Source organism: Rhineura floridana, chromosome 6, assembly GCF_030035675.1.
Source record: "Rhineura floridana isolate rRhiFlo1 chromosome 6, rRhiFlo1.hap2, whole genome shotgun sequence".
Classification (NCBI taxonomy): domain Eukaryota; kingdom Metazoa; phylum Chordata; class Lepidosauria; order Squamata; family Rhineuridae; genus Rhineura; species Rhineura floridana.
Window position 1 is genome coordinate 86614420 of NC_084485.1, and position 15594 is coordinate 86630013.

At 40.6% G+C, this 15594-nt stretch overlaps 1 protein-coding gene across 5 annotated transcripts in view; it reads right to left on the reverse strand.

The window, feature by feature from the left end:
- The window catches only part of PDZK1IP1 (PDZK1 interacting protein 1), a 34607-nt gene extending 19370 nt beyond the window's left edge, over positions 1-15237 (reverse strand). The window contains exons 1-3 of one of the 5 annotated variants that reach the window (XM_061632918.1): positions 14958-15237; positions 12734-12833; positions 6260-6410 (exon numbers count right to left, since the gene is read on the reverse strand). In XM_061632918.1, coding sequence (XP_061488902.1) covers positions 6260-6329 — 70 coding nt within the window. In that variant the 5' untranslated portion in view covers positions 6330-6410; positions 12734-12833; positions 14958-15237. Of the gene's footprint in view, positions 1-6259; positions 6411-12733; positions 12834-13232; positions 13254-13335; positions 13438-14707; positions 14787-14957 lie in introns of those variants that run through there. The other 4 variants (XM_061632920.1, XM_061632921.1, XM_061632919.1 and 1 more) reach the window with 4 other exon arrangements.
- Positions 15238-15594: the final 357 nt, after the last annotated feature.

Here is a 15594-nt window from a genome sequence, read left to right on the forward strand (position 1 = left end):
AATTCCCTCCCAAATGATCTCCGCCATGCCCCCTCTTTGATGAGCTTCCGCCGGGCGTTGAAGACCTGGCTCTTCAGGCAGGCTTTTGGGGTGGGCTAGGTTTTATTATTGTTGTTTTCAGATTTTTAATGCTCTAATGCAACTTCTATGTTTTTATGTTGTATGTCGCCCAGAGTGGCTGGATAACCAGCCAGATGGGTGACTAATAAATTTAATAAATAAATAAATAACCAGTGCTGAATAGAGGGGAACCAATACTTCACGCGATTTGGAAACCATAGTTCTGTTAATGCACCCTAAAAAGCATTCACCTTTTTTGCAGCCACATCACACTGTTGGCTCATATTCAGGATGATCAGGGGACTGGAAACAAAGCCCTGTGAGGAGAGACTGAAAGAACTGGACATGTTTAGCCCTGAGAAGAGAAGACTAAGGGGAGATATAGCACTTTTCAAGTACTTGAAAGGTTGCCACACGGAGGAAGGCCAGAATCTCTTCTCGATCGTCCCATAGTGCAGGACATGGAATAATGTGCTCAAGTTTCAGGAAGCTAGATTTTGAGTGAACATCAGGAAAAACTTCCTAACTGTTAGAGCAGTATGACAATGGAAACACTTACCTACGGAGACATTCAAGAGGCAGCTGGACAGCCACCTCTCAAGTATGCATTCATTTGGATTCCTACATGGAGCAGGGGGTTGGATAAGATGGCCTTAAAGACCACTTCCAACTCTATGATTCTATGTAAGCCTCCAGGGGAGGTTTGTTGTTGGTGTTAGAAGCAAAATAATATTCTGAATGTCCTTAGTGAATGCAGGGGATGGGAATGGGATTGTACACACAAACCTCACTTCTGGACCTCCATTCATCTGATGGTCTGAATACTTATGACTTCCGGGAAGGGTGACTTCGCTTGTGCCTGCTTTTGAGACGGGCTCCCGCCTCAGAAGAAGCTTATTCAGATATAAATCAGTCAGAACATTTTTTTTTTTGACTGATGAAATTTCTCCCGGGCAGGGAGAAACGTAGAGATCAACCTCAAAAGCCTGTTTTTGTTGGGAGGACTGGATTTCATTAATTTATGAGAAAAGGTCCAGCCAGCAATGCCGGACGGACTTCCGAACAAGCTCTATCTGATTAATGCGACACGTTTATCTTTTCTTCAAAGAGAAAACGGACTAACAGGCAAGCACCCTTCTTTCTATTCTTTTTTTTACTTGGTTTAAATTGTTGCAGCAAAAAGAGATTTGTCAAATGAATCAGCTTTAAAGAACTTCTGGGTGAGCTATAACTCTTCTCTGTTATTCACGAAATTAACAGCTTATCTCTGTTTCTATTGCAAAAAGCTGTCCTGGAAGTGCATTCTAAAGATATAAACAGAAGAGGGATTTCTATTCCGAGGAGAAAAAAATAAAAAATATGAACTTTGGAACATTATACTGTCTGGGACTATTCTCTTTTTGGTCTATTTTATTTTGACGAATCTGCTTCTTCACGACGCCACTAACTGTTTTGATGCTGGGAACTAAATTTGTTTTGTATTCTTGAACATAGAGAGATAAGGCAGGCTGCTCTGTTTATACTGTGATGTCATCAAGCCTGGAATATTAACCCAATTGTTGCTGAAATAAGAAGTGGTTCTTCTTTATTTTTGTTTTGTTTTGTTTTCGTGGTTTTAAAAATGGTAATCAAGAAAGTGGCTGAGAATCTGGAAGTAATTATGTTTCAGAAAATAATGGATGAGATTGAGATAACGAAACAAACCCTGCGACAGGGCAGTAAGGAGCTGAAAATTGAACTGAGCAAAATGACGCAGGAGCTTAAAGAAACAGGGGATCCTGTGAGAGAGGAGAATGAGATCAGAGATGAGAAATGAAAAAATAAAGGGAAAATACAAGCCCTGGAGATTGGAACAAATGTGGAATTGGAAAAAGATCTGGAGTTTATGGATATTAGAAATAAAATCTACTGTTTGGAATTTAACGTTATCTCTGAAGAAATTAATGAAGATATTAGAGATAAAGTTATCAATGGCTTGGATAATTTTCTGGACTGGAATGACGTGATGGAGCTTGATATAGAGAAAATCTATGGAATTAACTGCAGCCATGTGACAATGGAAAAACTCTCAAGAGATGAGCCAGTGCATTTTGTAAAAAAGAAGAACAGAGATATGACTTTACAACAATATTTCAGCAACTTATTCAGAATCGATGGCAAGAAAATATTTGGGATAGAGGAAATTCCCATTAGACTCTTATTATATATGGCTATGACAGCAAGATTATTATGGAATACTGATAATGGAAGATTGGACACTGAAATTACTGGACTTAACAGGACTATTGAAGATGGAAGATGGAATTAATATGGGTAATGGAATAATGGCTATTGAAATTATTGGACCTAACAGATTTTGATGAGATGGATTAATCGATATGTTTATTTGGACTATGGTTATGACAATAAGATTATTATTATTATTAATGAGATGGATTAATCGACATGTTTATTTGGAGAAAAATTGATAGATATATTTCTTAAAGAATTGAAACCTCTCTTTGACTTTTTGTGGAAAGAATAAAGTAATGTTTATGAGATTTGATGATTAATTAAGATAACTACTGGAGGAAAGTGATTTTATAATATAATTTAAGAGACAGGATTGTTATATATTGTAGACCTATAACTGATCTGCGACAAATGGGAAGTCAACATTTTATTTTTTTGTTTAATCATTTTTGTTTTGTTTTTTGTCTTTGAATGTTTTATGATTTTGTTTTGTTTGCTTTATGAAAATTTGAATAAAAATTATTGTAAAAAAAAATGAATAGAGGTTACTTATGTACAAGCTTGACTGGCATAGATGCTCTCTGTACAATTAGAGAAACATGACAAATGGAATAGTCCCCAGACTGCACATAGGGTCTTTTCAGAGCTTGGGATGAATGTCTTGAGGTGAGTATGGTCTCAGTTTCCCACAAGCCCATTGGCTGAGTATAAAGAAAAAACTGAAGGAAACTAAATATATTTGTGAAAGATAAGACTATCCAATGACTAGTAGTCATCATGGTCACATGTTACCTTCAGGAACACCGGTGGCAGGCCTCTGAATGCTATTTGCTGGAGAACAACAGTGGGAGAGGGCTATTGCCCTCATGTCCTGCAGGTGAGGTTCTCAGCATCTGGGAGGCAGGATGCTGGACAAGATAAGCCTTTGGTCTGATATAGGAGGACTCTTCTCATCTTCTTAAGCGGACAAAGGATAGTACCAGCTAGTGTGTGAGTTCTTTCTTATCCTATCCTCATCCCCCAGGTTTCTCAGGCATTTGTGGAATTCTGCCCTGAAAGAGGTTCAAAGCTCTAAAAAGGGCAATGCGATGGCCATTGTTCTCCCTTGGTTAATGCTGGACTAAAGCAGCTGATGGAAGGAGGTCCAAAGGTCTCTCCTGCCATTTTGCATGTTGCCTTCCTTTAGCAAGCAGAAGTACATTCTTACGCTCTCTGACCGACATACATACAGCAGAGCCATATCAGAAAAGACAAGAATTAGAAACTACACAATCAGAGCGAGCAGATGCAAAAGAGGACAGGACTTCAGAATCTTCAAGTGAACTATGCGGATGGACTGTCAAGAGATTCAGTTCTTTTCCCATCCCTGCACAATGACCAGTGGTAGATCTCAAAAGTCCTTTTTGTGCTCAACTGTTAAAGGTACAGGAGCTCTGTTTCTTTGGCATCTGGTCACACTATGCAGAATTATAAGGTTGGATTGAACTCAAAGGCCGTCAGAGGCATTCCTCACCACCCCATATAATTTCCAGCCTCCTGACTCCCAACAATTCTAACAGATTATCCATTAACGCCCCAGTAATGTGCAACAAGCAGAGAACAAGAAAGGAAAAGATGTAGCATGTCAGAGATTCTCATAGGACAAGGAATAGACTTTGATCAAATGCATTCAAAGTGATGCAGCGACAGAGTTCCCACCTTCTAGCAAGGCTCATAAACCTTGAACAGATGAGCTTAGGTTATGGGGCGGTATATAAATACAATAAATAAATAAATAAATGGCTGCATGACTGGCAAATAGGGTGAAGATTTAAGGTACTAGGTTAGTGTCAGCACCTGGCATCCTTAGGCAGCTGCCGGGGCCCCAGTGTCCTTGTACAGCTTGCTACTGATGCCCTGGGCCACCAGGCAGGTAGCTTTATCCACCATTTAAATTTCCCACAATGCCCCAGTGTAGTGGTACTCCTGGGCATTGTGGGACATGTAAATGGCAACTAGACCCAGGCACATTATGAAAGATTACATTAAACTAAAGATTATCATCCTCAATTATTAAATGCATTTTATTTTGGAGCCGTCAGAACCACTGCCTGAAATGTAACCGTTGTGTTACAGTTTGATTCTGATTTAGGCAGGATTGAATGCTACCTTGGGTGTGTCTGGATGTTATTGGTATGTACCCATGTATCTGTGTTCAAAAGCCATTGGCATTGAATTCAATGGTTGTTTAAAATTCCATTGTATTAACATTAAACAGTAATCTATTATGGATACTAGTATTCTGTATCATGCCTGAGGTGTGAGAAGCTGGGACATGTCAGAATCTATGGCCTGATAGAAACAATAATATTTGTATGTATTCATATTCATAAACTCTACTTTTTTTCAAACTTTCACCTACTTAATAAAAAAGAAGGAACTGAATTGTGACAGTTTCCCAGATATGAGGACAATATACAGCTTACAATGTTAACACTTGACTTCAGCATAGACAAATATGGAAAAATCAAAAATCAAGGAGGGAACAAGGTTTCGGGGTATATAGCAAAAGGCTTGGGAGGGTAGTGTAGAGCAGAAATGAGGAATCCTTTTAATTAAATTTTCCACACTTTTTATTTGGAAAAGGATGCAAAACTATTTGCAAGGGGTGGCTGTCTGAAAAGAGGAGGAATGTGATCCATTGACAAAGCAAATAATTCAATATTCCCTTCCCTCATCCAGATATATGTAACTGACCAGCTGAGAATGTGGTTAGGGGTGTCTGCATCTACATGTGCATGCCTATCCACAATTTCCCCAATTAGTCATGCATAACTAAGGCCAATTAGAGAGTGAAAATCTGACTGTGCAGCACTGGTGGTGCAATGAATGAAACTTACATCATGGTGTAGTAGCACAGGAAGTACTACCTAATTGTCTGTGCAGCAGGAACACATCCCCTCACCCCTTTTTGAGTGAGGACAATGAGAGGGCTTCATGTTGGCTGATTGGCTATGTGACACCATGATGCCATCATATCACTATGTGATCCCTAATTGGCATGGATCATGCAACAACAACAAAAAGTCATAAAAAATGGCACCATAAAGCAACAGCACATTGGAGCTATAACCAGGCATTGGGCTGGGAGGTGGAAGAGTAATGAAAAACTATCTAAGGCTGACTTTCTCATTAAAAAAAATAACCTTGTGAAAATTTAGCACAACATCAGAAAAAATGGATGGCTGCCCAATTGAAAGAGATGCCAAGCTGCAAAACAGAGAATGACAGCTATAAGATACCCATTCATCTCTTGGTTCTTTTGTTTTTCTCTTTCCATCTCCAGATGTTGTGGAACTACTACAATTCCCATAATCTCTAGCCAAAGGTTCCCCATATCTGCCTTAGCTCACACCTGCCTGGAGGTCATGGCCTGCTGCAGCTCAGAATCTTGTCCAAATGTCAGTTGAGTGGAGGCTGGCTTTAGTGATTCAGTGGTAAATGAAGGGAAGGGAACTCAGCAAATTCTCTTTTTCTCCAATTAGGGGAGGAAAGGACATGGGTATAAGCGAGGCTGGATGAATGTATAAATTCAGGAGGGGAAAGAGATGAGATGGGAGAAATATGAGTGAACGCTGGTAAATAGACAGCCATGCACCTTAAGATTTTTAAAAGCCGAAATTTGTAGGAAGCAATAAAACAGAGCTGTGAGCATAGCAGTGAAACATTTTGTCCAGGTAACTACTGCTGCTGGCATTAGGAAATGATAAGGATGGGTTTCACGAAGCCACAATCTCTACAATAATAATAAAAGCAAAAAAGAAACACAGGGCATGAGTTAGGCGTAGTTAGGTGCAGATTGCAGAAGCAAAATAAATGGCATTTCATAAAGCAAAAGAGGTAAAAAAAAATCAGCTGGTGTAGACAAGGACTTCCTGCTAGAAGACAAATCAACTTTAACCAGAAGCAGTTCAATAAAATCTGTTACCTCTTTGGCAGTTCACAGGTTCCAAAGCGACCAAGAGGCAAAAGGTAACAACAGCCAGAGCAGCATTCATGTTGGTGGGGCAGGGATGTCGCTTTGCTGATTAGCACTTTGAATTCTTTGCTGTAAGCAGAGGAGTGGAGTTGCTCCTTCTCTGAAGAATGCAGGAAGGCAAATTGTGAAATCTGAGGAGCCAAGGTGTATTTGGGCACGCCTTTCTGTTAGGTAAAAGCCTGGTAGATTATCAAACCCATTCATTGGAGCGTTGCCACTCACCAGCAGCTATGCAAACCGAGCCGTTCCAGCACATTTTAGCAACATAAGCACGGGCAGGATTATTTGTACCTGCTTCCTCTTTAGTTTGTTTTGCATCAGGTTGTTATTTTGCAGTTCACAGAACTGAGCTTTGACTTTCTGGCACCTCATTAATGGCTTGGAAAGAGTCCAGAAAAAAGACAGAAAGATGGTTATTTATTTAGCCTGGGGAGAGGCTGAGAACTGTAACCAAGTACCCCTGCAATGGCGTAGGTACACAATACCAAAGAAAAGAAGAAAGGACAGACCCAAATAAATCTCTGATGAGAACAATGGAAAGTCTCACAACTGAGACTTCAAGAACAAAGCCTTCAACGGCTGTCCAAGAGATATTTCTGAAGAACAGAGAAAACCTTCTCCATAGATTTCAAGAGTTCAAGGGAGAGGATGTCAAGATGCCCCTTGAATCTTGAAGGGTGAGAATCATTATAGCACCTTATAGTTCGCAGTGGCAAATATGGGTGTGCCCTGGGAGAAATCTTGTCCAACATTTTATTTATTTATTTATTTAGAGCATTTGTTGACCACCTGGTCAGCAAAGTCCTCTGTGCAGTTTGTACAGAGTGCTAATTACTTTGGCATGGGTATAGTGAGTGTGAAATCAAATTGGAAGATGTCATAAAATTAGAAGGGATTGCAAACATTTTAGAAGATTGGAACTGGCCATACAATGTACTAAAAACAGCAGCAACAACCCAGAGATCTGGACTGTAAACCAATATCCAACAAGGAAAATACAGTGTACTGATCAGACCCAATCCTGATTAGCTTTGGTGAGTAGCAGCTTCAATTACCTTCAGACCACATCCTGGCACTCATTGCCAAAGGAAAGGGGATACTGAATCGCCTTTAGATATCTTCCCACCGTCCAGACTCCTGTAAGTCAGCACTCTGTCACTGAATTAGTGAAAATCAGGAACAAGATTCTTCCACCAGCACAATGTTACAGCAGGTTGACCTCGCCATTTGGCATTCTAGGAGGTATGCAGCCTCTACAGAATGAGGAAAGTGGATTTTGCTTTGCACATGCCTTTCTGCTGAGTAACAGGTCAGGTAAGGGTTTCCTTTGGCAGGACCTGAATCTGGCCCCATTTGCCAGAGTTAGGATGTCTAGCTCCAGCTAGTCACACTCTACTGGACACAGTGGGAATTACTCCTGAATAAATATGCATAAGATTGAGCTGGAAGTCTCCTCTATTCCACCAGTCCAAGCTGCACACTCTCCTCCCCGCACACTATGGACTTGACATATCTTTTTCTTCCTCCCCAACCCTGCTTTTAAAAAAATTAACTTCTAGCTCGAATAAGAATTTCGGGCAGTCTTGTTTTCTATTCTGTGTCATTTTCATTGATCCTAATAAAGATACTGTGCTCCTCTTGCTTTGGAATCTGTTTTAGGTATTTCATTGTGTGGGACTAATGTAATGATAAACATCCTTTACTGATCAATGAGGAATGGTTCAAACAACCTGCCATTGTGTGTACTGTGAAGAAAAGACAGAGTTGATAACAGTCTTCAAATATTTAAAAGGCTGTCTGAAATAAGACAAGAGAGCATTGTTCTCTGCTTCCAGACTGGGAGATGAGAGGGTGGGCTTAAAAGGTTTAAGATAAAGAAAGGTAGACTCAGGTTAGGCATTAGGAAAACTTGACTATAAGCATAGCAGTTCAACAAAACAAAACAAAGTGCCTAAAGTAGGTGTCAAATATTCCTCACTGCAAAGCCTGAATCAGAGGCATCCTTTAAGAGAAGGATAGGGAACCTCCAGACCACAGACCAAACTTGGCCCGCCAGCCCTCCACATTTGGTCCACAAGGCTGTTTTGGAGAAACTACACCCACCTGCCCTACACATGACTTCATAGGTGTGGGACAGGTAAGAGCGGGGCTTCAAAGGAATAATCAGGAGCTTACAGTGGGCTCCCAATTGTTCCTTTGCTGGAACAAAGCACAGTCCCAGTCACCCATCAGTTGATGGGTGGTAGGCACACGCCTTGCTCAATGTTTCCATTCAATGGAAACCACTTCTGCATCCCAGCATTGCTCTTTGAAGCAGCTTCACACAGATCTGCTTGCAGAGGACTTTCAAACACCTGCATGCTGTTCCTTTAAACCTCTGGTTTCCTTAAAGTTGAAGAGGAGCTCCTCTGCTCCTCTGTATTTCAGGTCTGCAATCAACTCTTTGGTTCTACATTCTTGAGTGCCTACAATGAAATGGGCCTGTGTAGTACATATGCATGTCAATGGCACAAACATTAAAGAAGATAGCTGTTTCATGTGTGCTGATGTCGCAGTCAGAATGCCTGGATGCAAATCCCTTCACTTAAAAATAAATGTGTGTCAATAATACTGAAGGCTGGGACCTGAGGTTATAGCGGAATCTCTGGCACCCATTTTCTTCCTCTTCCTACTGAGCAGCTATCCTTTCAGTGAGGATGGTGGACTCATCATCACAGGAACACAGGAAGCTGCCTTCTACCGAGTCAGACCATGGGTCATAGCTCAGTTTTGTCTACACTGACTGGCAGCAGCTCTCCAGGGCTTGGGGCAGGGGACATTCCCGGGACATAGGTGTGGGGTCCTGGAGATGCCAAGGACTGAATTGAGGACTTTCTCCATACAAGGCAGATACTCTCCCTTTCTCTGCTGAAGTGGATGTGTTCGGCCCATGAGTGAGCAGGCTTCCTCCCTGTGCATACAAACATAGGAAACTTATGCTGAGTCAGAACATTCATCCAGCCAGCTCAGTATCGTCTACAATGATCTGCAGTAGCTGTCTAAGGTTTCAGATGGAGAGTCTTTCCCAACCCTACTTGGACATGCTTGGGATTTGGCCCCTTTTGCCAGTGCTGGTTTCTTATTGATCAGCTTGGCAGTTTATCTCAAAGCAGAACATGCTGTAATAATAAATGCCTTGTGCAGAGGAGTATGGCACTGCATCAAAGGGACTGGGAAGAAGGCCTGTAAGGCATCCCAATGACTAAACACAGAATTCCCTACTAGTGAGTTGCCTTAACATGCTACGTGTGATGAAGTATTGGTTTCTAGATCTTCTGTGTCAGTATTCATGAACAATGTCAGGCTGTTCTCCCAAGTGATTTTCACAACTTGCTCAAATTCATCTATATGATTGATCAGCCCCTCTGGGGACTGGCATTTTGCATTTATTAGCTATATGGAAAGTCAGAAAGAACATGAGTTTCCAGCTCCAGTTTGAAAAGCCCCAATTACATTAAAGAGCTGAAAACGGTGTTTTCACTGAGAAAAATGTTGCATGAAGAAACATAGGAGTATTTGTGGCTTAATTACATAAATATTATTGCACACTTTATTCTAAATTATTTTATATTTAACCTATCTCACATTTTGTTCTCACTAGCTACCTTTGTATGTTTGGGGTTTTAAAAAAAATGAAATCAAAGAGCCACTTTGTTGCACAATCAAGTCCTGTTGCTTATTAATATCAAATAGTATTTTTGATCTGCTGAATTTAAAAGAGAATTTTTTGTAAACACAATGCAAGCCTATTAATCTTTACTTAGAAATAATGAGTTCAGTGGATTTACCTGGGACTTATTTCCACTCAACTATGTACAGGATTGCAATCCCAGTGTTTTCACTGATTTAAGCTGCAATCATATGCACAGGTGGAAATAAATCCCACTGAACTAAATAGGACACTCCTGAGAAGACATAGATTAGGCAGCAACCAACATACCAATGAAGTGAAACAGATTAATTTGAACTACCTGGAGTTAGTGGGACAGGAATCTGGCTTACTTGCTCTGGTCAAAGGTGAGTGTCCACTGGGCAGTTTATTTACTATCTAAGACTCAACTGCTGCTTTATCTTCAAGCAGCTATTAAAAAGGTTTTTTTGCTATTGTTTGTGCTTTGTGTATCATGAATTTACCATTATATTGGCTCTTAGATATCAGATGATTCCTCATTTTTATTATGCTCTGTTAGGGTTGGGGTTTTTCAGACTTGCCTTATAAATGACTTGTAATTGCCTCTCCATTTGGTAACAGAGGGTGGTTTATTGCTCTGTTTCCTCCTACTCTGTGAAAAACAAGTCTAAATAGCAGTAGGTTTGAGGCTTTGTCTGCATCTTAGTGGTGGTTGCTTCGGGTTGCCAGGTTCTTGGCCTGAGACTGATCCTGTATCTTTAGGAGAAGAGAAGGTCAGCCAAGTGCAGGTGTTTTTGCAACACTGTAATGGGAAAAACCACAAGGTGGAATTCTCCCTTCCCCCTGCACAACTTTTAAAGATACAGAAGACCTCTTGGTTGCCAGGTCCGGTCTTCTGTATCTTTAAAAGTTGTGGAGGGGAGAGAGAGAATTCCACCTTGTGGTTTTTCCCATTACAGAGTTGCAAGAACACCTGCACTTGGCTGACCTTCTCTTCTCCTAAAGATACAGGATCAGTCTCAGGCCATGGACCTGGCAACCCTATTAGATATGGTTGCTCTGCTCTATTCCCTGTTGGCTAATTCATTGTTCTAGATTCTACAATAATTTAAAGGCAAGAGCTTTAACCTGGATAAAGAGGCATCATTTCATTTTCTAACTGATCAACCTGTTTATAGCTTTATGCATCTGAAAAGACCAGACCAAATCAGTCTCAGATGTGAAATGCCAGGACAGTCTAGAGTCATTCTATGCAGTCTGGCATAACTGTATTCAGTACATGAATATGATACAACAAAAGACCATGGCCTACTTCAAAAAGTCATGGAATAAGCTTTGATCATGTTTGGTGGCAGTGGTTATCCTAATTTCTGCACTATTTTCTGCTTTTCCTACAGGGGTGTGGTCATCTGGGGTCTCAGGGTCTTAGACCCCTTACCATTTTGGGAACAGGGTCCCTATGTCTCCAGCATCCTGTGAGGCAATCAGCATAAAAGGGAGCATGTTAGCCACTGAGAAGAGTCTTCTAACATGCTTCCTTGTCCTTTCATGGTGACTGGAGCCAATCGGAATGAAAGGAGATGAGTTAGACACTGAGAAGTCTCTTCTCAGTAGCTAACACTCTCCTCTTTCATGCTGATTGGCTCCTAGGGATGTCTGTTGTTGTGGGAGAAGGTATTAACAAGGATCTCATTCTCAATCCAGCAGCAGAAAGGGTGGAGGGGGCATGGCTGTGACTAACATGAAGGGATCCTGCAATTCTGAATTTGCCACTACCCTGCTGTTTTCTTATCCATGCCCTCTCTATTATGGAATGATGATATGCTATTCTTCATACAAAGAAATGTGCTTTTTGGTGCATAATACTGTGGAACCTGTTAAAAGGACAAGTACATGCTTAGTATCTGCTACTTCATAATTGGTTCTTTTGCTGAATTCTTCTGTATTTTTTTGTTTGTTCATTTATTTCCTTTATTCAATTACTATGCTGAACAATTAAAATAAAGTTTGGGAAAACAAGTGGACTCCTGCGACTCATTTCTTCAAAGAGTGACTAGAGGCAATCTTGCCTCATGTTTGTTTGGAAATTTTTCAACATCAGAAGGGATATTTTGGTCATTAGTGGGGTTTTTTCAGATTTGGTTTGAGCATTGGAGATTGACAGGTATTCACCATTCTCCATGAGTGTGGATTGCTACAAGCAAGTGTTGATAGGAAACGCTCTACCTGTGGGCAGAATCTTCCTTGTGAATTGGTTCTTAATTCAAAACAGCTATAATCTCCAGGTTTCATTGTTTAAATACAACTATCCTGGTTTAATTTATTTGTGGCTCTTGCTGGCTGAGATTGTATATACATTCATATTAGTTAATGCTTGTTATATGAATAACTATGATGTTAAAGGAAATTTTAACATGCATTCATTGAGCCCTGAGGTGAATCATTCTAATCGGTCCATCAGATTGCCCTGGTTTTGTGGTGGTGGTACAGTATTTAAAATATATCTTATTTCAGTTACAATGACTAATATAAACTAGCCCAGTAAAACATATGATTATTTTATTTAATCTTTCTAGTTGTGGAAAGGAAGTAAGTGGTGAGTGGCTATAGCACCAGGAAATATGATCTCCTGAGATTAAATCTCACCATCTGATTTATGATTTCATAGCTCTTTCCATAACAATATGTATCTTTGAAAATAAAACAGGTCTGTGCTAGTTACAAATTCAGAGCATTAGAGGAATCTCTTTTACCTTAATGTCTTCCTCTTTATGTCAGGTAACTGAGCCATCTCATCTTCAGTCCCACAGATGAAAACAAGGATTTTCAAATGGTTGAAGAACTGAATCCTCTCTGGAAACATGAATGTATGATTGATCAAGAATGTGTTGCACAACATTGGAATTTTAGCTGCATACAACTGAAAAAGTATGAGATGCTTTACACCTAATGTTGGCTGGCATTTACAGTAATATTTGTATTTCCAGCAGCTCAAGGATTTGCATGTTGCCAGGGGGGGATTTCAAACAAAAGAGGACAAAGATCTAAATGTGTCAGCACGTTCAAGGTAACATTAGTTTGCGACTAAGGCTACAATCCTATGCATACTCATGGGCATCCCTGGGGGGACAAGGATGCAGTTGCCCCTCCCCCTCAATGAACTATAATCCCCAGATCCCCAGTTTTCATTTTTGAAAAAAAGAGAGTATGCTTATAGCATTTGTAGAACCTGAGATATGAGACAAAACATACAGGCAGTACTCTTCTCAGTTTTGTTCTTCTGAGGAATTAGCCTGCTCCCCCCTTTCAGTGTTTTACTTCTCTCCCCTCCCAAGAAAAAATCCTGTAGACATACCATGTATGTACAGCATTCTCAGTGGGGTTAAATCACATCTAACTGTAGTTGGATTGGAGTCAATGAATGTTGTTCAGCTCAAATTTACATTCAGAATAGGGTTGCCAGGTCCATGGCCTCAGACTGATGCTGTATCTTTAGGAGAAGAGAACGTAAGCCAAGTGCAGGTATTGTTGCAACTCTGTAATGGGAAAAACCACAAGGCGGAATTCTCTCTCCCCCCTCCACAACTTTTAAAGATACAGAAGACCTCTGGGAGGCTGGACCTGGCAACCAAGAGGTCTTCTGTATCTTTAAAAGTTGGGCAGGGGGGGAGGGAGAATTCTACCTTGTGGTTTTTCTCATTACAGAGTTGCAAGAACACCTGCACTTGACTGACTTTCTCTTCTCTTAAAGATACAGGATCAGTCTCAAGCCAAGAACCCAAATTCAGAACTCTTGCTAAATAAAAAGATCAAAATGTATTTTCAGTTACAAGGATCAGCCCTAGAATGTATAGTATAATGATAAAAACTGGGTGCCTTTCAGTAATGAAAACTGGGAGAAAAACACATCATGAGAGATTCACAATAAGATCTACCAATATTTTTCTCCCCTTTAAAGCAGGTGTAGGGATTCCATCTCTGAGCAGAGCAGTAAGTCTGGGGAAGAGGATTTTTAACCCTCCTGCCTCCACTGTGTTCCTGATCTATATCCGTCTTCCCCATTCTGAAGCTGATATTAGCTCTGCTGAGGAAAAAACACAGACCATTAAAGGTACACTGTTCCCCTCACACCCATTCCAAAAACACAGGGATTCCAGAGCTTTGGAAGAGGTGATGTCTATCAGGCAAATGACATGGAGGGAAAGGTTAAACATCCTCTCCCTCGGCAGCACTACTGACTGCTTTGATCAAGTAGGGGTCAGGGGTCCATATCTGTTTTGATTGGGAGTAATCACAATAAAATCACATATACCTGGAATGTAAGGGTACTATAGAAAATTTGGCTATAAGGCAGGTTTCAGCTACAGTGCCTGTCTTTTTAAACCTTAAGCTCTAGAATTCACTCCATACATCCAGCACACCTTTCAAACTGTAAGCCCCAATCTGAACTAAATAAAAAGCAGAGAACTGTAATTATTTGAGTGTTGAACTAAGACAGGGGATGCCCAGGTTCAAATCCCCACACAGCCATGATGCTCACTGGGTCCAGTCACTATCTTTCAGTCTAACCTATCTTGCAGGATTGTTGGGGCAGGAGAACCACATACACTGTCTCAAGGAAAGGTGAGATAATAAGTAAATAATAATATAATAATAGTTGAGCCACATCAAAATAGTCAGTCCACATCAACATGCATGCACAATCATGTCATTGCCCAAATATTAACCTGGCACCATGTCAATGGACATTCCTGTCACCTGCTAAACCAGCATGGTAGGGGTCATCTTGGGTGCTCAGATCATACTTTTTGCTTTTCAAGGTCAGTCAACTCAATTGGAATCAATTTATAGACACTTCAGAAAATGACCTGTTGTTAAACTGTTTCATCTGTGAGATTGGGTTTAGCCATTTCTTGGCAAATCTACAAACAGTTTTTTATGAGCAGAAATGCCACAGAGTTAGAAGGGGGGACTTACCAAGAATCTTGTTACAATTAAAGGGAGATCAGCCATTCCATCTCGGGTCACTCTAGAAGATGGTAGAAGGACAGAATATTTTCCCATGGGTTGGCTTCTGTGACAGATTATCACTTTCATGTGATTGCCAGTGCTATCAGCCTTGCAACTTATCAGTGAATGCAGCTTGCAGCCAGAAATACTCTCCCATCTCACCACCAATTCGATGCAGCGTGAAGATTAGGAACAATGAAACAGTCAATTATCCATTCTGCTTGGTATCCACAGGGCAGCAGAGCTGGCTACTTGCAATTAGCCTTTTCACCTTTCAAAAACCTGCAGGTGGGGATGTCTTTGAATCAAAGCAGGAGAGGAAAAGGTCTTTAAAATGGCTTTTCCCAAAAAAAAGTCGTATGACATTACTGACACTGTGATTCTAAGGGCCTCTCTGGCATGGTATTATTATCCATTGCACATGCACTGACCTCCAGCCTCAGCTGCATGGGGTTGTCACCATCAAGTGAAAGTAAATGCTATGCATAAAACTACAAGAGTAGTTCTTTCTATAACTTGGGAACTATGTATCACACTTGGGATTAATTTGCTTTGATTTATTGAGTAGGCTCTTGACCTGTGGATGGCACATAACAGTGACAGA